We start from the raw sequence: 23,599 nt of genomic DNA, 5'->3' as shown, positions 1-23,599 counted from the left end.
TGACCCTTCATCAGAGTTTGCGTGTGTAATATTTGGGAGTGTTTTGTTGGATTAGGTGATGTTAAATGGCAAGTGATATGATGTATATTTAAATGGATAATTTTAGAAGGGAGAAAACTCTAAAATAGGGATGTTGTTTTGGCTGCTTCCTTTATACTTCAGAAAATAACGTCAAAGAAATGAGAATTTTTGAAATCTTGTTTTTCAAAATCTATAATCTTAATAAATAAAAAATCACAGAATCAACTCATTGTGCTCAGAAGCTACCTTTGAAATAAAATGTCAGTGTAATTTGAAAATTTTATATTTCCTAAGACCTGCACTAAAAAAACTAAAGGTTCTTCTTAGAAATATTGACATTGATAGATTTTAAAAGTTCTGTGTTAGAATTAAAAGACTGTGGTTAATTTCCTGATTATGTGTTCCTGCCAAGAGCCAGCCCACAAAGAACACATATTGAGGTGGCTTAGTGGTAATGTCATTGGGCTTGTCATCCAAGACCCAGACTAATTCTCATTGGTTCAAATCCCACTGCATTGGGTGGAATTTAAATTCAATTAGTAAATTTAATGAATCAATCTAGAATTAAATATCCATCTCTGTGATGGTGATCAACTATCATCGATTGTCATAAAACCCATCTTGTTTACGAAAGCCCTTTAGGGAAAGAAGTTTGGGATCCTTGGCCAATATTTGACTCCAGACCTCTGTGGTTAACTTTTAATTGCTCCCTGAAATAATCCAGCAACCACTCAGTTGCACCAAGGCGTTACAGAAAAGTCATACAAGGTGGACTGCTGCAGTTCAAGAAGCTGGCTCACCACCATCTTCTGGCCAATCACAGCCATGAAACAATGTTAAAACAATATTAGAAACTCATGCATTTGGTGCCCCAATTTTCTGACGATTGTTTTAGATGGTGAATCTGAATTTGCAATACATATTTCAGCAGGCAAAAGTCCCCATTGGAAGCAAGGCATTGGAAAATTACTCAGCATTTACATATGCATGTTTGATGTATTTACTGTTGATTGTACCCATAGATAAAGTAAAAGTGTTGCTGGAAGAAATATGGATGTGTATTGAAAAGCCTAATGTACAAGAGAAGCCAAACAAGAGCCCAGGTATGCTGAGTCTAATTTGAATTGTTTGACTCTGTCATCTGACACAAAAAGGGAATAGCATCAACATTGCTCACCTTTATAGAATCCTAGAATAGCTACAACATAGAGGGAGACCATTCAACCCATTAAATCCACACCAGTTCTCTTCAAGAATCATTCAGCCGGTCCCACTCCCCATCCAGTCCCTCTCACCTGCATATTTTTGGTGCTTCCCAAATTCCTTTTCGAAAACAACAATTGAATCTGCTTCCACCACCTTCTTAGGCAGTGCGTTCCAGATCCTAACCACTCGCAGTTTAAAATATCTCTCATTGTGAGGGTTACAATGAATGTCTCTCTCTAGCTTCAAGCCATTGGTTTCTTTGCCAATCACCATTAATCTGTGTCCTCTGGTGCTTGACCCTTCCACCTGAAGAGGCACTTTCGCTCTATCTGCTCTGTCTGGACCCCTCAACATTTCAAATCTCCTCTTTAAAGGGAACATTCCCAATCTCCCTCATCCCTGAAAACATTCTCGTAAATCTTTTCTATGCTCTCTCCAAAGCCATCACATCCTTCCTAAAGTGTGGTGCCCAGAATTGGCCATGTCACTCTAGTTGAGGCTGAGGCAGTGTTTTATAAAGGCTTACCATAACCTCCTTAATTTTGTACTCCGTGCCTATATTTATAAAGCCTAGGGATTTGGTTTGCCTTTATTAACTACTTTTCAACCTGCACTGCCATCTACAATGACTTGTGCACATAAGACTTCCTGTTTCAGCATCCCTTTAGAATTTGGCCTTTATTGCCTCCTCTCATTCTTCATGTCAAAATATATCACTTCACATTTTTTGTATTAAATTTCATAAGCCTATATTTGACTTGATGTCTCTTACTATCCTCCTCCCAGTTCACAATATTTTCCAAGTGTTGTGCCAATTGAGCATTTTGAAATTGTGCACACAAGTCCAGGTCGTTAATATATCAAGCAAAGCAGCGGTCCTGGTCCTGACCTCTGCGGAACACCACTCTATATCTTCCTCCAGTCTGAAAATAACCATTTATCACTACTCTCTTATTCATTTGTTACTCGGACATCTTCGTATCCATGCCGTCATTATCCTTTTTATTCTGTGGCCCTCAACTTTACTAATAAGCCTATTTTGTGGCGTTTTATCAAACACCTCCTGGAAATCCAAATACACCACCTCAATCACATGAAAACGTATGGTGACAGAGGAGGAAACTCTCACTAGAAAGGCTCAAAATTGATAAGGAGGTATTGGATTAACTATTGGTACTTAAAGTTGACAAGGTACTGGGACCGGATGAGATGCATCCAAAAATGTTGAAGGAAGTGAGACTGGCAATCACAGCACCACTGGCCATAATCTTGCACTCTTCCCTAGACTCGGGAGGTGACAGAGAAGTCGAGAATTGAAAAAAATCACACCCTTGTTCAAAAAAGGTTGTAAGGATAAGTCCAGCAATTATAGACCAGTCAGTTCAACTTCAGTGGTGAAGTTTCTAGAAACAATAACTCGGGATAGAATTATTAATCACCTGTAAAAATGTAGGTTGATTACGAAGAGCCAGCATGGATTCCTTAAGGGAAAATTGGGTTTGTAATTAATTTGTTGCTGTTTTTTGAAGAGGTAACAGAGAGGGTCGATGAAGTTAATACAGCACCCACAACAAACTTGTGAGAAAAGCTATAACTCATGGAAGAAAACGGATGGTAGCAACATGGATACAAAACTGGCTGAGTAATAAGAAACTGAGCAATGGTTAATAGATATTTTTTAGGCTGGAGCAACATTTGTAGTGGAGTTCCCCAGGGGTCAGTATTGGGAGCCTTGTTTTTCCTCATGTATATTAATGATCTTGGTATGCAGGAGACAATTTCAAACTTTGCAGATGACACAAAGCTTGGAAACATTGTAAACATTGAAGAGAAGGGTGTAGAACCTCAATAGGACATTGACAAGTTGGTAGAATGGGCAGATAGGTGGCAGATAAAATTTGATGCAGAGAAGTATGAAGTGATTCATTTTGGTAGGAAGAAATTGGAGAGTTTGAAATGAAGGGTGTGCAGGAACAGAGGGACATGGGTGTATATGTGCAAAAGTCATTGAAGATGGCGGGACAGGTAGAGAGAGCAGCTAATGAAGCATACAGTATCCTATGCTTTATTAACAGTGGCATAGAGTACAAAAGCAAGGAAGTGATGTTGAATTAGTATAGGACACTAGTTAGACTTCAGCTGGAGTATTGTATACAGTTCTAGGTAAGACACTATAGGGAGGATGTGAATGCATTGGAGAGTGCAAAAGAGGTTTACAAAAATGGTTCCAGGGATGAAAAACTTCAGTTATGAAGATAGATTGAAGAAGTGGGGATTGTTCGCTTAGGTGAGGAGAAGGCTAAGAGGAGATTTGATAAAAGTGTTCAAAATCATGAGGGGGCTTGACAGAGTAGAGAGGGAGAAACTGTTCCCACTTGTAAAAGGATCAACATTGAGAGAGTACTGTTTTAAAGTGAGTTGCAAAAGAAGCAGCTGTAATGTGTGAAAAAACTTCGGGTCTGGAATGCACTGCTTGGAAGTGGTTCGAGTCTGGAATGCACTGCTTGGAAGTGGAGGCAGGTTCAATCGAGGCATTCGAGTGCATTGAATCATTATTTAAATAGAAACAATTTGCGGGGCTATGGGGAAAAGGCAGGAGAATGGCACTCAGTCATAATGCTCATTCGGAGAGCAGATACAGATATGACTGGCAGAATGATGTCCTTCTGCACCTTATCAATCTGTGACTCTGTTAATTCTAAAGCATCAATTAAGTTAGTTAACTCAATTTGCCTTTAACAAATCTGTGCTGGCTTTCATTAATTCATCCACCCTTGCCCAAATAACCATTCATTTTGTCCTGGATTATCATTTCAACAAGCTTTCCCACCACCTAGGTTAAACTGACTGGCCTTGATTGTTAGGTTTAGCCTAATACCCGAGTTTACAATTTTTCCAGTGTTATAATCTACGTAGAAGCCGATAATTAAGGAGAAATTCAAACTTCCAGTTATGAGCTTCAAGGGTGATGTCAAAATTTCACATTTTATAATTAATTTACTGGATCAAACGACTAAAAAAGCACAATTTTCTTGTGCGGCAACTTGTACTTTAAACTATGTAAAATGTTTTGTTCCTAATCACTCTCCCCAGAATTCCAGGTCTCATAAGAAACAGTTCATATTGCTCCAGTGGGTTTCTTCATTTCTACTTCCCAACTTGGTAACTTCTAATCCCTGAACTGTCTTACTCTGTGAGGGCTATACTGGAGATTTCTTCCTCTAGCTCCACGCTAGGCAGATCTTCCAGCCGCTTTTAACTCCTCATGAAATCAGCCTTCAAACTGAGCACAAGCTCCCACCTGCATTCTGCACAGTGAATGGTAGAGTCAGCATCTTTTCTGCTTAATGTGCAGGCCTGACTAATTCTATCTCCTTCTTGCTCTGTGCCTCTCAGTTGGCTATAGTCTACATGAGTCAAAACTGCAAACCCCCCCCCCCCCCCCCATCTGAGATATGCCTAGGTTTTCAAGGGAAGCTTGTCTCCTGATATCAAAATAGCTTCTCCATCCATGTTCCTTTGGTGATGGGAAATACGTGAGCTTTGTATTTAAGCAAAATGTTAATTAATTATCTTTGATCACAACTTTCTTTCATCTTAGTAAAGGGATAGGTTTCTGCACAACTGTTTACAACTTTATGTCGATACCACCTTTCTAGGACTTCAGGAGAATCAGGCTCTATCTATTGTTGGTATAGGAACAGCGGTCAAGTATGAATACCTTGCACCTACCTCTCAATAAAACATCTGATTCTCTTTGATTTTGACCACCCAGACTTACTGTCAGGCAGATTCCAGCACAGAATGACCCCTCATCATCTACCCTACCTTTGAAGCTACAGTCCCAAAACATAATAGTAATCTTGTAAACCAAACTTACAATCCTAAAACATCATAATCTTATTAACCTCATAATTGTAACACAAATGCCCTAACAGCCTGCATCTAAGGAGGACTGGAAGATAATGGCCAGTACCTCTGAAACTTCTGCCCTTTGTTGTTGCATACATCCTATCTGGTCCTGATGAATTATTCACGTCAACTGCAGGCAGCCTTTCTAATGCCTCCTCTTATCAATTTTTAGCTCATCCAATATCTCAATTGTAGCCTCCTACACTATAGAAGCATCTTCTTTCTTGGTAAAGATAGATACGAATTATTCATAAAGATTCCCTGTCATTCCCGCTACCTCCATGCATAGATCCCTTTATTAACCCCTAATCAACCATTTCCCTCTTACTATTTATACGCCTAAATAAAACCTTTTGATTCTCTTTTATGTTAGTTCCCAGTCTCTTCTCGTACTCTTGGTCTTTTTTTCCTTTTTCACTGCTCCTCTGAACTTTATGTAGTCAGTCTGTTTCCCACTTCTGTATCATCCTACATTTGTTATATACCCTTTTTTGTTTCATCTTATTCCATCTTTTTCTTTACCCAGGGAGCTCCAGCTTTGGTTGCTCCATCTCACCCCTGTGGACTGTACCCCAACCAACTCCTGATCTGATTTGATTTGATTTGATTTATTATTGTCACATGTATTAGTATACAGTGAAAAGTATTGTTTCTTGCACGCTATACAGACAAAGCATATCGTACATGGAGAAGGAAAGGGTGCAGAATGTAGTGTTACAGTCATAGCTAGGGTGTGAGAAAGGTCAACTTAATATAAAGTAGGCCCATTCAAAAGTATGGCAGCAAGGAAGAAGCTGTTCTTGAGTCGGTTGGTACGTGACCTCAGACTTTCGTATCTTTTTCCTGCCAGAAGAAGGTGGAAGAGAGTATGTCCGGGGCGCGTGAGGTCCTTGATTATGCTGGCTTCTTTTCCAAGGCAAAGTGTAGATAGAGTCAATGGATGGGAGGCTGGTTTGCTTGATGGACTGGGCTTTGTTCACGGCCCTTTGTAGTTACTTGCGGTCTTGGACAGAGCAGGAGCCATACCAAGCTGTGATACAACCAGAAAGAATGCTTTCTATGGTGCAGCTGTAAAAGTTGATGAGAATCGTAGGGGACATGCTCAATTTCGTTAGTCTCCTGAGGAAGTAGAGGCATTAGTGGGCTTTCTTAACTATAGCGTCGGCATGGAGGGACCAAGAGAGGTTGTTGGTGATCTGGACACCGAGGAATGGTGGCACAGTGGTTAGCACTGCTGCATCACAGCGCTAGGGACTCTGGTTCGATTCCCGGCTTGGGTCACTATACGTGCGGAGTCTGCACATTCTCCCCCTGTCTGCGTGGGTTTCCTCCGGGTGCTCCAGTTTCCTCCCACAATCCAAAAGACATGCTGGTTAGGTGCATTGGCCATGCTAAATTCTCCCTTAATATACCCGAACAGGCACCAGAATATGGTGCCTGTTCGGGTACATTTTCACAGTAACTTCATTGCAGTGTCAGCCTACTTGTGACAAATAAATAAACTTTAAGTTTAACGACACTTCATTGTTCAGTTACAAGTTTGCCTACCAATCTTGAAGTCCAATAAAATTGGCCCTCCTCTAAATATGTATTTTTGCTCCTGATTACTCCGTGTCTTTTTCCATAGTTAATCTAACCTTATGATCACCATTCCATAAACGTTCTGCAACTGACATTTGATCCTCTTGACCCACTTCGTTTCACAGAACCAAAATATACTATCAAGAAAATTTTCCTGAACACACTCCGGAAATTACTTTCCCCCTCTGCCCTGTACGCTGTTGGTTCCCAGTTTATATTAAGATAACTAAAGTTGCCCGTTATCACTACTCTATGGTTCTTGCACCTCTCTGTAATTTTCCTGAAACTGTGTTTCTTTTCTACAGTTTTTTTTGTGTATAGAATTCACCCAGTTATGTAATGACACCTCGAGCTGTTGGTTCTTAATCAAAAAACTTATGTGGCGATCCTCCTCCTCATGCTTATGTTGGTGGATGTTTGGGGTGTGGGAAACCCGTTTTCAAAAAATACAAATGTTTGAATATTTTTAAAATTATTAACTTTTTGCATCATAAACTGTTGTAGGAAAGAAGGGGCTTTCACAGAAGAAATGTAAGACTAATAGAAGCAGTTTAAGTAACCCAAGTCACAGCAGTCCGCTGAAAACTTCAGAGCTGCCAACATCCTCACCCCCACATCAGCTGGAATGTAACCAAGAGGAAAACAAATCCGCAAGGATGGATAAGAGTTTGACTGATGAAGGATTGAAAAGCATTGGTGACAGTGCTTTCTATGAAGACAAAACTATAGAACTGACAAGACTGAAAGATTTCACTGACAGTCTAACAGCTTCGAGTACTGATACTGATGATGATGATGATGAACAAGAAGACTTAAGCCGACAGCTGCAAGAGATACTTGACTGGACTGAACCTCTTCCTCCACAACTCTCTCCACTGCCATGTTCCCCTTCAACTAAAAAGGCAGGTCTAAACAAAAAGTTGGTAGTTGTTACAGGAGAACCTAATTTTATTTATTTTATCAAATACTCTTATTAATTATTCCAGTGATTGGTTTCACCCCTGTGTTCTTTTGGGTCCTTGGGCTGCCCTATTTCAGAACATTACAGTGCACCATTAAATATTTTGTTGTGTCCCAAACTCCAAAACTGTACAGTGTTGATCATTTTCCTGCTCCAGCCTGTTCATGAAAAGTATTTGACATCTCCGCAGCACAATTAAAATGATGGTATGCACGGGGTTGATACTATGCAAGATTCAAAAAGCACTGTGGTTTCAATATTAATTTTAAAACAGTGGAACTGGAGCTTGAAAGGTCTTAGAAGAATATGGATTAGGTGCTTGTGTTATAAAGGTGGACAAGGAGGAACTTGTAATACAAGAAGCATGTGTTTGTGGACAGCTAGGTACAACTTGTGAAGCAGAGATGGTGGAAGTTCATTGTTATAAAAGAAAAGGGGGGGATTTTGTCGTCAAAAATTAAGCTGGTTTTGGATCAAGTTTGGGGGTGGGGGGGGTGGGGGGGGGGGGTTTAAAAGCATTGAAATTGACAGCACACCATGAAACCAGCTCAAAAAGCTGACTTCAGTGTTAGCTGCATTATATCAAGTACATGCGAGGACAGCCCCTCAGGAGAAGCAGTTGCACATTTAAATATGGGAATAGGTGAAAAGAGCTTTTTAAACTGGAGTTTTCAACTTTTAACTGTGGGTGCACGGATTTCGGATTTCCCTGGCTTCCAGGTACTCAGTAAGAGTTTTAACAACACCAGGTTAAAGTCCCCAACAGGTTTATTTGGTAGCAAATGCTACCCGAACTCACCAGTGAAAGCAAAGGGATTGGGGGAGGACTGGGGATTTGAGTGAGCAAGAGATAAAACACTGGCCTCAATCCCTCAGCAGAATTAAATTTAACACGCAACTCTGCTCTCCTGCCCTGCTTTAGGTCACTAAATTGCTTCTGATTCAGAAGCGCAGCATAGCACTGCATTCCTGCTCCTGGCCTCTGCATCACCAGCCACACCACCTTTCTCTGTGTGGCGGGCTTATTCCTCCCATCAGGTGTAAACAATATCTCCCTGCTGGCCACTACTTTAGGTCTAGGTCTAGGGAGGCATCTGTTAAACAAAAGGAATTCCATAACTCCATTTGATTCCTCTGTTCACTCATCTCCACAGTTCAACAGTGTCCCTTTAAATTGTTCGGATGAAGTTATCTCATGCGAATCATCATGACGGCCATTCACGCTCATTGTTTGGCGAATCAGGCTAGTTAAAAAGCCACTGTTGAAAGTTCCTTGTGCAGTGTCAGGTCTACCACCCCACTTCCAAAGAGAAGGAAAGCTCTGTAGTTGATCTGCAGCCAAAAACTTACAGGTAGCTCATCGATTTCTGCAGTTTGTAACTTTTGAGCATTAAGCTACATTTATATATTTACACCATTTTCTTAGACGAAGTACAAAGAGGGAGAGGCCAGGTTAGCATTAAAACAATACAATTGTTCAGAAAAGCTGCTGAGAAGTAATGTCATGGAAATGTTGTTATATTCCCTTACTCCCAAATTAACTGTAGAATTAATAGTCCGTGAAAAAATGTTTGTAACTGAATGGGAACAGACAGGAATTGAGTTCAGTTACACTTTTCAGCCTCAATGTTGTCCATATTGGCATCGCTGTGGGGAGAAATCAATTATTGGATAGTTTAAATTTTAAAACTTTAATTCATCATATTTTGATAACCAGTATTTATACTTACATTGGTCTAATGCAGAATGCAGTGCTTAAATGCCATTGCATACTCCAAGCTTCACAAGAAGGTAGAGCGCATGTATGTGCTCAGCATAATTGAAAGCGTATAATTTAACATCACACTGGTTGGCATATTGAGGGCATATAAATCTGTTGATGCATCAGTAGTTTTTATCAAAGAGCATTTCAAATAGAAACTGAGATTCAAGAGGAATAAAATATTTATTGGAACCCGTAAAGGAGCAAAGTATTCCCAAATAGATTGAAAATAAAAAACGACAGTCAGTCGTGTTTTTAAATCTCAAAGAAATTTCACTTCATCCATTCTCCCTTGTCCCCTTCCCTTGCCAGAAATTGTCAACTCTTTGCTGAGGTACAATGCCAGTGCAGTGAGCAACCTCTAACCCCTGGTTCAAATAATTATAGTTGTGTGAGCTAAAGACTTGTTTGGCTTTGTTGCCATCAACATGCATGATTCTGCATTTCCAACAACAGTGATTAAAGCAATCATGAATCTGGGAGTCTTTTTCCCTGCATAACCCAGGGATGCTAATTGAATTGTAGCAAGCCAACTAATGCCCTGTTTGAAATTGGAAACTGAGAACGGGCTTGGGCATTGAACCTGGGATTTTCTTTAATTCTCTGACTCAGCTGCTAAATAAGATAACATGGGAGCCTCACCTTGGCGTATTTTACTTTTTTAAGTGCAGGAATGACACGGGTTGGCACAGTGGTTAGCACTACTGCTTCACAACGCCAGGGATTGATTCCCGGCTTGGGTCACTGTCTGTGTGGAGTTGCACATTTCCCCCCTCGTGTCTGCGTGGGTTTCCTCTTGCAGTTCAAAGATATGCAGATTGGTTGGCCATGCTAAATTGCCCCTTAGTGTCAGGGAGATTAATGGGGTAAATATGTGGGGTTACAGGGATAGGGCCTGGATGAAATTGTTGTCGGCGTGGGCTCAATGGGCCGAGTGGCCTCCATCCGCACTGTAGGGATTCTATTCTATGAAAGAGAAATGCCATACCACTTCGTCATTTTCCATTTACAAAGAAAATTACAACAGAGGAACAGGCCCTTTTGGCCCTCCAGCTTGCAACGACACTGCTTCCCGACTGAACTAAATCCCCTTACCCTCTGGGGACCATAAAACTCTATTCCCATCCTATTCACGTATTTGTCAAAACGCCCCTTAAAAGTTACTATTGTATCTGCTTCCATTACCTCCCCCGGCAACGAATTCCAGGCACCCACCACTCTCTGTGTTTATAAAAAAAAAAGCTTGCCTCGTACATCTCCTTTAAACTTTGCCCCTCGTATCTTAAACCTTTGTCCCCTAGTAATTGACTCTTCCACCCTGGGAAAAAGCTTCTGACTATCCACTCTGTCCATGCCCCTCATGATCTTGCAGACTTCCATCAGGTCGCCCCTCAACCTCCATTGTTCCAGTGAGAACAAACCAAGTTTCTCCAACCTCTCCTCATAGCTAATGCCCTCCATACCAGGCAACATCCTGGTAAATCTTTTCTGTATCCTCTCCAAAGCCTCCACATCCTTCTGGTAGTGTGGCGACCAGAATTGAACACTATATTCCAAGTGCGGCCTAACTAAGGTTCTATAGAGCTGCAACATGACTTGCCAAATTTTAAATTCAACGCCCTGGCCGATAAAGGCAAGCATGCCGTGTGCCTCCTTGACTACGTTAACTAGAAACAATTTAAATGTCAAAATATTTTTTCTCTCTTCTGCAGCAAAGCCTATTTGGAGATATTACAGATTCGAGTGATGATGAAGGTTGTAATCTTCCTGGGAGGAGCTGTAGCGAAAGTGTTTCAGAGACTGATCAACTGGATAGTTCTGGATGTACCGAGGTGCTGATAACTGATCAGATGTTCATGATAGAAGCAAGCATTCCAGCAAGTATGGTTGGAGAGTCTTTGGAGAAAATGGATTGTTCTGAGGCAGAAGACCTGAATGAGCACCCTTTGACAAAAACTGAAGAGAAGGGTGAAATGTCAGATCCTTGTTTGATTGTCAAAGATGCTCAGTGTAGAAATGAGAACAGCATGGAAGTTCAGTCTTTATCTGAGGAAACTCAAACCAGAACTCCAGACATGTCCAATGTTAAGAATCTGACATCTCCACAACACATTGACAATGATGATATGCAGGGGGACAATACCACAGAAAGTTCAAAAAACACTGTGGTTTCAGTAACATCTAATCTTAAAACTGTGGAACCTAAATTTGAAAGGCTGAAGCCATGCAGTAAAGAAGAATATGGAACAAACACGTGTATTAAAGAAGTGGAAAACATGGAGCTTTCATCACAAAAAGCCAGTGCTTTTGGACAGCAAGGTACAACCTTTGAACCAACAGAGGTGGCAAAAATTCATTATACCAGCAACAGACAAAGAGATGAATGCACAGTTTCTTCAGTGCTACCCTCTGATATGGAGCACACCACATCAGAATCCATGATAAAGGAGCAAATTGGCACCAGCACAGTGGAGGGAATAGTGCCACTTTCCAAGCTTGACAGTGAAGTGGTACATGGTGTTACCCAAGATAACTCAGCTGAATGCATTCCTACTGGAGACATGGAGATGGAGGAAATGAATTGCAGTCATTCCACACCTGACAGACAGAAAAGTGAATGTACACAGACTTTGTTGCAGCCAACTGACGTGGAGCTTCCTCAAGTGGAGTCACTGACAAAAGAGCAAAACCTTAACAAACTCGAGGAAGTAGTGCCATCAGCTGAGGTTTACTGTTCTGTGGAAGCTGGTGTTTCTCAAAACCTGTCCAAGAACCGTGTTTCTACAGGGTGTACAGAGATGGAAGAAATTAAATCGGGTACTTCAATATCTGATAATCAGAAAGATGAATGCACACTGACTTCAGTGCCAGCCTCTGGTTTTGAGCAAACCCATACTGCATCTGTTGCAGAAGATCAAAGTCAACTTGAGATAATGCAAGAAGCACCACTAGCTGATTTTGACTGTTCTGTAGAAACCACCGTATCTCAGGATAAGCCAAAGAGCTTTGTTTCTACGGAGGATACAGAGATGGAGAATATTAATTCTGTCAGTTTAATATCCGATAGTCAGGAAGATAAATGCACACTGTCTCCTGTGCTGTCCAGCAATATTGAAGAGTCTGTAGCAAAGGAACAAAATGGGCTTGACAGAATACAGGAGACAGATGTACTTGGCAAGACTGACAATTCTGTCACAACTGAAGTTGCTAAGGATACATCCAAGGACAGTGTTTGTACTGGAGCTGTGGAGCTGAACAATGATGTTTCCAAGAGTTCTGCTTCTGGTAGTCCTAACCATAAGCTTACAGTACCTTCAGAAGAGGAATGTATTCAACATGGCCAATCAATCTTGGTAATAAAGGAGAAAGACAGTCTCGACAAACTCAAGGAGGTCGCTTCACTTCAATCTGATTGCTCTATGGTAGATGACAGTTCTCAGAACAGTTCCAATTATAGTAAGAATACGGAGATGGATGAAGTAGATTCAAACGGTTCTACATCTGACAGAGTGCAAGATGAATATGTATTAACCTTAGTGCCAATCGGTACTGGGCTGACTCGAGCAGAGTCTACAACAAAGAGTCAAGCTTGTCTTAACGAGGTGGAGCAGGCTTCTCCAGTTGTTGAGTTTGACAGTTCAGTGATATCTGGTGTTCTTCCAGATAAGTGCAAAGACTATGTTTCTACACAAGTTCTGGAGATGGAGGATGATAGCTCCAGTGAATGCGCATCTATTGAATGTACGTTGATTTCAGTGGAGTCTTCCATTGAAGAACCTGAAACCAAGTTCGCAATGAAGGAGTATGACATAATTACCCGAGCAAAAGGAGCATCTTCATTTTTTGAATCAGACCGTTCTTTTATGGTAACTGATTTTGCTCAGGACAAATCTGCAGACTGTACTTCTACTGTGGGCATTTCCAACAAATGTGGAAGTTTCCTTTCCTCACGGTCAGAATCAGCTGAAGATACTGAGAAAATAAAATACATGGTTCGTGAAAGTCCAGTTGATCAGTGGGATGGAGGAAAAGATAAGCTGCATAAGGTGGAAAATGAGGAAGAAGAAAAAAGTGATATGGGAGAGATACAAAATCATACTTCAAAGCTCTCAGGGGAATGTTTGTCTTCTGATCAAATTGCCACACAATCTGAAATGAATACTAACTCAACTCAATCCACGAGTCCAGGTGTACCACAGGATCATGTTGGACAAGAAACTCTCGTGCAAGTTGGGCAAAGCAAAGCATGTGATACTTTAAATAATAATGTAGTGGAATCTGAAGAAAATGCAAATTCAGAAAAAAGTGAGGTTATAAATTTGAAAAGTAGCAAGCTACCTGGGAATGAGATCCAGCTGCCACTTCAGGAGTCTGACTCTGCCTCAACACAGATTTGTGAGATTAATCCACAAAACTCTGAGGCAGAAGTCTCGACGTTGGTTAGAAAAGTCAAAAAGCAGCAATGGCATAGAATGATTCCGACTACCCAGGAAGAAACACAGGAAGCCATTGATCAAAAAGTGGTTGAAATGGAAATCACGATGGAAGTTTGCGCACCTGAAAATCTGAAGACCAGGGTTGAGAGACTTGAAACTGAGCAGTGCACACACTCTGTTAATGGCCATGTTACTGTTCAATGTGCGGAATTGCCTTTTGATTCTAAAAGTGTATCAGAATCTAATGAAACGTGTCATAATATCGAAAGTATAACAAATTCTAAGGGTGAGTCAATAGCCAGCTATCCTGAATGCATTGAGAGTAAAACTGAACCGGTGACTTTGAATAAAGATTGTTCACAAGATACCTGTCGAACTCCAGTATGCAAAGCAAATGCAGACACAAATATGAATTCTGAAAACCGAGATGAAAATGGCGACAATACCATGTCAGTCATATGTGAAGCTTCAACTTCAGCTTTAGATTTAGATACCCCTGCGCTACAGGTTTGCGACAAAGAGCCATTTTCAGAATTGAGCTCTAACACTGGCAAGTTGTTAGGGTGCACGCAAATGGAAAATGAACATTTAGTGACAAATAATTGTCTACAAAATAAACCTGAAGTTGTGGAGAGGTTGAAAAACTCATCTGAAGTCTTTTCCAGTCAAGACAGTAACATTTGTATAAAAAAGCAGTTTGGCATCCAAATGAAAAAGAATACCATTAGGATTGCAGAGGAAATGCCCAGTGGCATCTCAAATATAACAATGGTGAATAACTCTACAAATACATCTATGGAAGGAACCTGCAGTCATATATCTTTTGTACAAAGAGTGGACAGTTCAACGCAAACTGAAAATGATGGTTCACAAATAGTGCTTTACACTGGCACTGATCTATTAGCTGCTCCTAAAACCGTTCCTCGGATGGACTTTGTTGAAGAAGGTAAAGTAGGAACACCAAAAGCTAAGCGACATGCTAGTTATTGTGATCTGTGGAATCCATCATTTCCTGATGTTCCTTCAGACCATCGGAGACTCATTCACACAGTGGAATTAAATGAAGAAGAGGCATTGTTTGAAAGTACCGTTGACAGTTCGGCGGATATGGAGTCATTTGGAACTTCGGAATGTGAGCAAACCTCCAAAAAGACGGCAAAAAGCAAAAAATTGTGTCGAATATTACCAACTGCTTTGATAGAAGCGGATGGGGATGTGCAACAAAATAGCAGTTTACAAAAGTCAGAAATGCAGTCTACCTCTAAAAGTCGTGTAGTTTTAAGAAGAAACAAAAGAAGTTCAAATCAAAATAATCCACCTGCACCAGCCAATAGTGACACGTCCGCTCCGGCGTCGTGCACACAAGAGATCCATCAAGTAATGCTAGAAATGGGCAAACCTCTGCCACCTTTGCTGCCACCACTTGTAGCCACACCTCCAAGAACTGCACGAGCTGCAAAACTAGTTTCACCTCTTGTTACAATACCTAGTGTAACGACTCGGTGTTCCTCTGCAGATGATTTGTTTTCCCTGTCTAAAGAGACCTCAAAGACTGCTTCAGTTTCACCTCCTTTGGATTATCCTCAACAAAAGTCTCCCTCAATGCACTCGCCATCCCCGTTAGAATTCACAAGCAATGAAAGAATCCAGTCTTCTCCCTTACAGTTTTGCACTACAACTCCAAAACATGCTGTTCCTGTGCCCGGGAGACTACCTCAGTCTGCATCATCTACTGGAGGTTCAGCTTTACCTCAAGAGAACTCTGTAAAAATTCTGGATGCTATGTATCCCAACCTCTCTGCCCGGGCCAGAACTTTAAATATTCTCCGTGGAAATGTTCAGCTCAGCATCCGTGGCCCCACAGATAGTGAGAACCAAGCTGGGGCTGTGAATCAAATCCTGGGGTTCAAAGCAATCAATTCTGCTGCAACTGCATTTGTGAAAGCAGGAAGCAATACCAGATCAGAAGGCACAAGAACTGAGGGACAAGAAAAAGATTTAGAGCAGCAACAGCCAGCTGTTGCTTGCACATCAAGTACTGTGGAAAGACCCAAAAGAAAGCAAATGGCTGTCAAAAGAAGCGCAGAAGATATTGGAGCAGGAAAAGCAAAGAGACAGAAAACAGAAAATAAGTGTCAGAATGGAGATATTACTACTGATTCAACTACCCCGCAAGAGTCCTCCACTGTAAATGTCATTGACACAACCAAACCATTTTCCAATGGGCTAGTAGAACAGCAATCTGAATTTGAACATTTCTCTCAGTCTCTTGAATCTGTTAATTCAAGTGAAGAGGCTGTATCCAGTGCCTTAATGAAAATCACTCAGTCCTGCTTTGACCTACTGCCTGTTCTTCGTAGCCATGTGTTTGTTGGGAAAATTCCTCAGATTCCAGTATTGCGTGATGAAGAGAAGGAAGTGATTTGTGAATTGAGTGGCAATAAGGTAAGCATGTGTAGCCAATTTTATTACAGTAATCAATTGATTTGTCAAACTTGGCTCATGGTGCTAATTTAATATATTGCAAATGTTTGAAACTTAATATTCTTGGATTATTGCTGATAATAAGGAAGGCAAGGGTATGTAAAAGTACCACTGAGGGCTAGGTTTGTTGTACTGTATGGTATTAATTAACTACACTTCAGAAGTAATTCTCTGGATATGCAGTGATAATCCACCATATACAATTGCTGAAAGCAATTGATTGGTAATTCATTTCACTTGCTGTTTGTGGGATTTTGTGCATAAACTTGCTGCTGGTTAAGTTCACATAACAGCAACGGCATTTCAAGAGTATTTTGGTGTTTAAAGTGCTTTGTTCTGAGGATTTGGTTATATATTATACAATTGCGCTTTTTTTTCTTTAATTTATTTTTCCTTTAAATAATGTATTTCTTTTATTCCTTCTCTTTCCTCCTAAAATTAAACTCCCCAATGAAAACTCCAAAGAAAAGCACCTAGTTAATGTATGCAAATCAAATTGCATATTTTTATTTATTATGGTTTAATCTCCTAATACAGTAAGGATTTTGATGCAAGATTGATTAGTTACTTATGATTGCAAATCATTTTTCTTAATCCAGTGTGTCAGACTCTTGTGTTGCCATGTACTTTCCACTTTTTAAAAAGTATTAATCTATCACAAATAACATGCGATTCCAATGCTTCCAAAATTTTAGCTAATTCACCATACATAAAAAAGAAATCTTTCCTCTTTTGTAAATGAACACTTAATGCCTGGAAATGAACAGATATAATTTTAAACAGGAAACGAACCAATCATTAGGTATAAGTATTTACATACACAGAAACATATGGTTTAGGTGCAGGAGAATGCCATTCAGCCCCTCTAACCTGTTTAGCCATTTTTTATGATCGTCGCCACTCTGATTGTGACTTCAACTCTGCTTTCCTGCCTAACCCCTATAACCGTATGGTTAGCACTGCTGCCTCACAGCGCCAGGGACCCGGGTTCGATTCCCAGCTTGGGTCACTGTCTGTGTGGAGTCTGCACATTCTCCCTGTGTCTGCGTGGGTTTCCTCCGGGTGCTCCGGTTTCCTCCCACAGTTTGAAAAACGTGCTAGTCGGATGCCTTGGCCATGTTAAATTCTCCCTCAGTGTACCCGAACAGGCGCCAGAGTGTGGCAACTAGGGGGTTTTCACAGTAACTTCATTGCAGTGTTATTATAAGCCTACTTGTGACACCTAATAAATAAATAAAAACCTTTGACTCCTTTGGTATTCAGAAATATATCTGACTCAGCCTTAAAGATATTCAGCCACCCTAGCTCCAAAGCTGTCTGGGGAAGAGAATTCCATAGACTAATGACCCTCTGAGAGAAAAACAAATTCTCCTCACCTCTCTATCTTAAATGGGAGGCCACTTATTTTTAAAATAGATCTCCTCGTTCAGGTATCACCGACAAGGGAAAACATCCTCCTGGCATCCACCCTGCCAAGTACCCTCAGGATCTTTTATGTTTCAAAAAAATCACCTTTCATTCTTCTAAACTCTAATGGATACAGGCCCAACCTGTCCAACCTTTACTCATAAAATGATTCCTTCATCCCAGGAATCGATCACGTGAACCTTCTCTGAGCTGCTTCTAATACAATTTTATTCTTGCTTAAGTAAGGAGACCAAAACTGTACACAGTACTCCAGATATGTACAACTGTAACAAAACTTCTCTACTTTTACATTTGATTCTCCTTGGAATAAACCTCAACATTCCATTTGCTCTTCTCAGCACTTGCTGTACCTGCGTGTACCAACCTTTTGTGATTCATGTACCAGATCCTTCTGTACTGCAAAGTTTGCAATATCTCTTAATTTAAATAATATATTGCTGTTCTTTTTGCTGCCAAAGTGGACAAGTTCATAAAAACATGTGAATAAGTGGCAGGAGTAGTCCATTCATTCCCTCGAGCCTGCTCTGCCATTCAATATGATCATGGCTGATCTGCTGATTGCCTGAACTCCACATTCCTCCTACTCCGGATAACCTTTGATTACCCTGGTAGTTAAGAATCTATCTACCTCTACCTTTAAAATATTCATTGACCTTGCCTCCAACACACTCTAGAGAAGGAAGTTCCAGTGATTCACTACCATCTGTGAGGATAAAATGTTCTTATCTCCATCTTAAATGGGCAAACTCTCATCCTTGAACTTTGTGCTTTAGTTCTAATCTCCTGCAAGGGGCAGCATCCATCCTATCAAAACCCCTCAGGATTTTATGTGTTTCAATAAGATCACTCCTCAATCTTCTAAACTCCAATGGTACAGGAGCAGCCTGTCCAACCTTTCCTTGTAAAATAATCCCGCCCACGCACCCAACACACACACACTTACACACATAACAGATATCAGTTATTACATTTTTCTTATATAAGAAAACAAAAACACAGTTCTCTGGATGTCGGGGGTGGGGGGGCACTGCCTTTGGAAAAGGAGCACAGCAGGCCCGGAGACTCAGGTGAAGGCCGTTTCACAGGCTTCATGCTGGGCGCCACTGCCTCCGCAAGTCTCCGGACGCTGGATTTCTGGCATCGTCCGCTTCGCACCAGACCTCCTCCCACCACCACCACCCAGCAGGGTGTACAATATCTCTCCACTAACGGAGAGCTGGCAGCCCAACACCACTGGAGTGAAGGGGGGAGGGCATTGAAGCCCCCAGGGGTGAGGGGGGCTGTCCCCTGGGCATTACCACCTTGGCAGAGTGAGCCTGGCCCCCTGGCACTGCTCAAGGGGCAAAGTGCCAGTGCCCAGGGAGCACCTTGGCACTGCCCACTGGGCTTCTGGCAGTGCCAAGGGGTAGGGCCTAATGGTGCAGCCTCTGGGGGGAGATCAGAGGGAGTGAGGGGGGGGAGGGGTCCCCTTCACCACCTCTGATCACAAGCTGAGGGAGGGAGGCCAGCGATTGGGGCTGGGTGTTGCGGTGTGGGGAGGGGTCGGCCGGGGGGGGGGGGGGGGGGGGGGGGGGGGGGGGGGCGGCGGCGGGATGTCAAGGATGGCTCGGACATGTTCGGGAGGCCAGTGATTGGGCTGTGCGGGAGTCGGAGGGCCAGGAATGAGGGGTCGCGGGGCTGGCCAATGATCAAGAGGTCGGCAGTGTGGGCCACTGTGGCATGTGCCAATCTTGGTGCTGACAGATTGACATATGCGTAGTGGCCCGCTCAGCACAATGCTGCGGCAATAGACCCCGCCCACTGATTTTTCAGGAGATTCATGCTAGGGCACTCTGATGCTCAGAGTGTGGGAAATTCATTTTGAAACTCCGCTGAAAAAACTAGCTGGATTTACTCCAGTTTTTATGTGAATTCGACAATTAGAGAGTTTTTTTTGGGAGAATCGCACCCATGGTCTCACCAATGCCCTGTACAACAGTAGCAAAACATCCCTATTTTTATATTCCATTCCCCTTGCAATAAAATATAACATTCCATTTGTCTTCCTAATCACTTGCTGTGCATATATACTAATTTTTCCTGGTTCATATACCAGGGCAACCAGATCCAGTTCTACAAACTCACTCTCTTTTAACAATGTACTGCTTTTCTGCTCTTCCTGCCAAAATGAACAAATTCATATTTTCCCACATTATACTTCCATCAGCCAGATCTTTGCCCACTCACGTGACCTATCTATGCTCCTTTACAGGCTCTTTATCTTCGACAAAACTTATTTGATAGAATAGAATCCCTACAGTGCAGAAGGAGGCCCTTCGGCCCATCAAATCTGCACCAACCATAATCCTATCCAGTCCCCATCTATTTCCCTTGCTAGTCCCTCTAACACTTAAGGGGCAATTTAGCATGCCCAATCAGCCTAACCTGCACATCTTTGGAGTGTGGGAGGAAAGTGGAGCACCCAGAGGAAACCCACACAAATACAGGGAGAACATGCAAACTCCACACAATGACCTGAGGCTGGAATTGAATCCGGATCCCTGGCGCTATGAGGCAGCAGTGCTAACCACTCTGCCACCTTGCCGCCCCATTTCCTATCCATTTTTATTTCATTGCAAATTTAGCAACTATGTATTTTGTTCCTTCATCCAAGTCATTGATATAAATTGTAAATAGTTGAGGTGCCAGCATTGATTCCCATGGCACTCCACTCACATCTTGCCAACCTGAAACATTACTCATTTGTGCCGACACTCTGCCAGCCCCCCGCGCCCGCAACAGACACACAACATGAAACTCTTATTTGCACTGTAACCTTTGATTTGGCATCTATTCCGGAAATTCTGAAATATTCTGATTCTCCAGACTCTCTCTCGAGGACCAATGTTCACTTCACTTATCTTTTCCTTTTTAAATACCTGTAGAAACTCTTGCTATCTGTTTTTATACTTGGGTAGTCTTCTCTCATACGCTACTTTCTCCCGCCTTATTAATCTTTTAGGCATTCTTTGTTCTTTATGTTCAGTCCAATCTTCTGAGCTGCCACTCATCTTTGCAGAGTTATACACTTTTTCTTTCGAATTTGATACTATCTTTAACTTTTTTAGTTAGCCACGGATAATGTGTCCTTGTCTAAGAGTCTTTCTCACTGGAATGTCTCTTTTCTGAGTATTCTGAAATATCTCAAATATCTGTTACTGCATTTCTGTTAACCTATCTCTGAACCTAATTTCCCAACCCACGTTACCCAGTTCTGTCTTTCTGCCCTCATAATTGCCTTTATTTTAAGTTTAAAACAATGTCCTTAGATCTGTGCCTCTTTCCCTCAAACTGAATATGGAATTCATATTATGATCACTGCTACCGAAGGATGCTTTGACTGAGGTTATTCATTAATCATGTCTCATTGCACATATTAGATCTAGAATAGCCTGTTCTGTGATTGGTGCTAAAGTGTGGTGCGCTCAGCTATTGTCTCAAAAACATTCTAGTCATCTTCCAGATTACCTTTGCCAACCTGATTTATCCAATCTATATATAGACTAAAATCACCTATTATTATCACCGCATCTTTCTCAGACGCCCCCATCATTCCTTCCTGTATACCTTGCCCTACAGTGTGGTTACTGTTAAGGGTCCGTAAACCTTTCCCACACGTGACTTCTTACCTTTATTGTTTCTCATCTCTACCCAAACTGATTCTACATCTTGATTTCCAGAGCTAAGGTTATCGCTCTATATTGTAAAGATGTCATCCTTACTTAACAACACTACCCCTTCACGTTTTCCTATCTTCCTGTCCTTCCTAAGTGTCATGTTTTATGGACTTATGGATCCTTGAATATTTGTCTTTGTTATTCTGCAGCCATGTCTCTGTAATGGCTGTCAGTTCATACATATTTATTTCTATTTGTACTATCAGTTCATCTGTTTGGTTAAGAATGGCATGTGCGCTCAGCTACAGAGCCTTTAGTTCCAACTTTTTACTATTTCTGTAGTCTCTTGCCTTATCTGCTGGTGCACTCTCCCTGTCCCACTCTGATAATCATTTCCCTGATTCCTACCTTGCTGTCCTGCCTTGCTTTCTCTCTTCAATTCATTACATCTTCCCAAACATGATCTCTCACCCCCAGTATTTAATTTAAAACCCTCTCTACTGCCCTCATTATGCAACTCACCAGAACACTCGTCCCAGCACAGTTCAGGTGAAGACCATCCCAACACTATAGTTTCCACTTTGCCAGTACTGGTGCCAGGAATTTAAATCCATTTCTCCCACGGTTAACTTTGAGCCATGCATTTATCCAGATCAATTTGCTCAAGGCTTTGGTAATATTTCAGAGATTATTCCTTTTCAGTTTCTGCTTTAATTTAACCCCAAGTTGCTCATAACCACTCAGCAGAACCTCTTTCCTCGTTTTAAAATTTATTTATTAGTGTCACAAGTAGGTTTACATTAACACTGCAATTAAGTTACTGTGAAAATCCCCTAGTTGCCACACTCTGGCGCCTGTTCAGGTACACTGAGGGAGAATTTAGCATGGCCAATGCACCTAACCAGCATATCTTGCAGACTGTGGGAGGAAACCGGAGCACCCGGAGGAAACCCACGCAGACATGGGGAGAATGTGCAGACCCGAACCTCAAGTCAAGTCGTTTGGACACCCACTCTTGGCTGCGGAGAACTTATTCTATCCCCTTGTCTATACTGTCCCCAACTGTCACTACGTTCCTATTAACATCCCCCTCTTAAATGACAGATTTTAATATTTATTTCAATTAAAAGCTACAACTAATGGTCACAAAATAGGGTGATACTGCCTGTTGTCAAATTTGTTTGAGAAGAGGCTGATGTGTCAGAGATCATGGAATTAAAACTTGCCACGTGCAGGTACTGTAGGAGTAATCAATAAACAAGCAATGATTTTATTGCCAAATCAGTCGAAGATAATTCTAAGATTATCATGCTGAAGTTTCAGATTTCTCTGATCAAGTGGCACTTTGAACACTGCATTCTGTTCTAGTCACAAAAGTATGAGGGAAACACCCAGAACACGGCTATGGAGCTGATCCCTAATATCAACAGGATGTATCAGGAGCAATGATTCAAAAAACTCAGACTCTAGCTTTGAAACAAAACAAATGTGAGAGTTTCTGAATTGAAGTTCATAAAATATAAATTTTAAGAGGAAAGTAAATGTTCTGACAGGGTTACTGTAGGTCACTGTAAGTTTCTGTGGAAAGATGAGCTAGAAGGGATACTTGCCTTTCATCATTTATACTAAGCTGTCTAGTCGAGTGAGTCCTTGAGCGATGCAAAGCGGAGGATTCCTGCCTGCTGATGTCAATGTCAAGGCTGAACTATGGAGAGATAGCTGAAACTGGCTGGTCAAACCCCAATGAGAAACGGCAGGCGAATGGGATAAAAAGGTAGCACAAGCGCACGTTTTAAATAGTCTTCAATTTTGGCATTGTCTTTCTGTGTATTAAAAATGATTTTTTAAAATTCCAATTCAATCAAATCAAGTCTAATTCAGAGTCTCAACAAGTTGAGACATTCCCGATCCAAGCTGACAAGACAAGGCTCTCACCTCCTGTCGGGGCTTGATCTACATGATCCAAGCTGATTGGAATAGGAATAGCTCCTCCTCCAAGGCTTGATCTCATTTGCATCTTAGCCAAAAGGCCAAGATGCCGCTTTTAAAAATTGCTTCAAATGAAGCTAAAATGTAACCTAATGACTTCAACCAAGCACAGCATGTTGATACTACACTTGATCTTAGCCAAAAGGCCGAGAAGCGATCTTTC

General features: G+C 41.5%; 1 protein-coding gene and 1 non-coding gene across 4 annotated transcripts in view; one reads left to right on the top strand and one right to left on the bottom strand.

Annotated features, from left to right (window-relative positions):
- ice1 (KIAA0947-like (H. sapiens)) overlaps positions 1-23,599 on the top strand; it is a 93,256-nt gene that overhangs the window by 35,911 nt on the left and 33,746 nt on the right. For all 3 annotated transcript variants that reach the window (XR_013500677.1, XM_078240388.1, XM_078240397.1), the window contains 3 exons: positions 1,044-1,124; positions 7,225-7,622; positions 11,156-16,324. Coding sequence is in view for 2 of the 3 variants with exons in the window: in XM_078240388.1 (XP_078096514.1) it covers positions 1,044-1,124; positions 7,225-7,622; positions 11,156-16,324 (5,648 nt within the window). In the remaining variant the exon portion in view is untranslated. The remainder of the gene's footprint in view (positions 1-1,043; positions 1,125-7,224; positions 7,623-11,155; positions 16,325-23,599) is intronic.
- LOC144482035 (U2 spliceosomal RNA) lies at positions 23,396-23,594 on the bottom strand. The gene has a single exon (XR_013495843.1). It is a non-coding gene; the product is annotated as a U2 spliceosomal RNA (small nuclear RNA).

This window comes from Mustelus asterias, chromosome 2, assembly GCF_964213995.1.
Source record: "Mustelus asterias chromosome 2, sMusAst1.hap1.1, whole genome shotgun sequence".
Lineage (NCBI taxonomy): Eukaryota > Metazoa > Chordata > Chondrichthyes > Carcharhiniformes > Triakidae > Mustelus > Mustelus asterias.
This window is presented reverse-complemented; position numbering and strand designations above follow the sequence as displayed.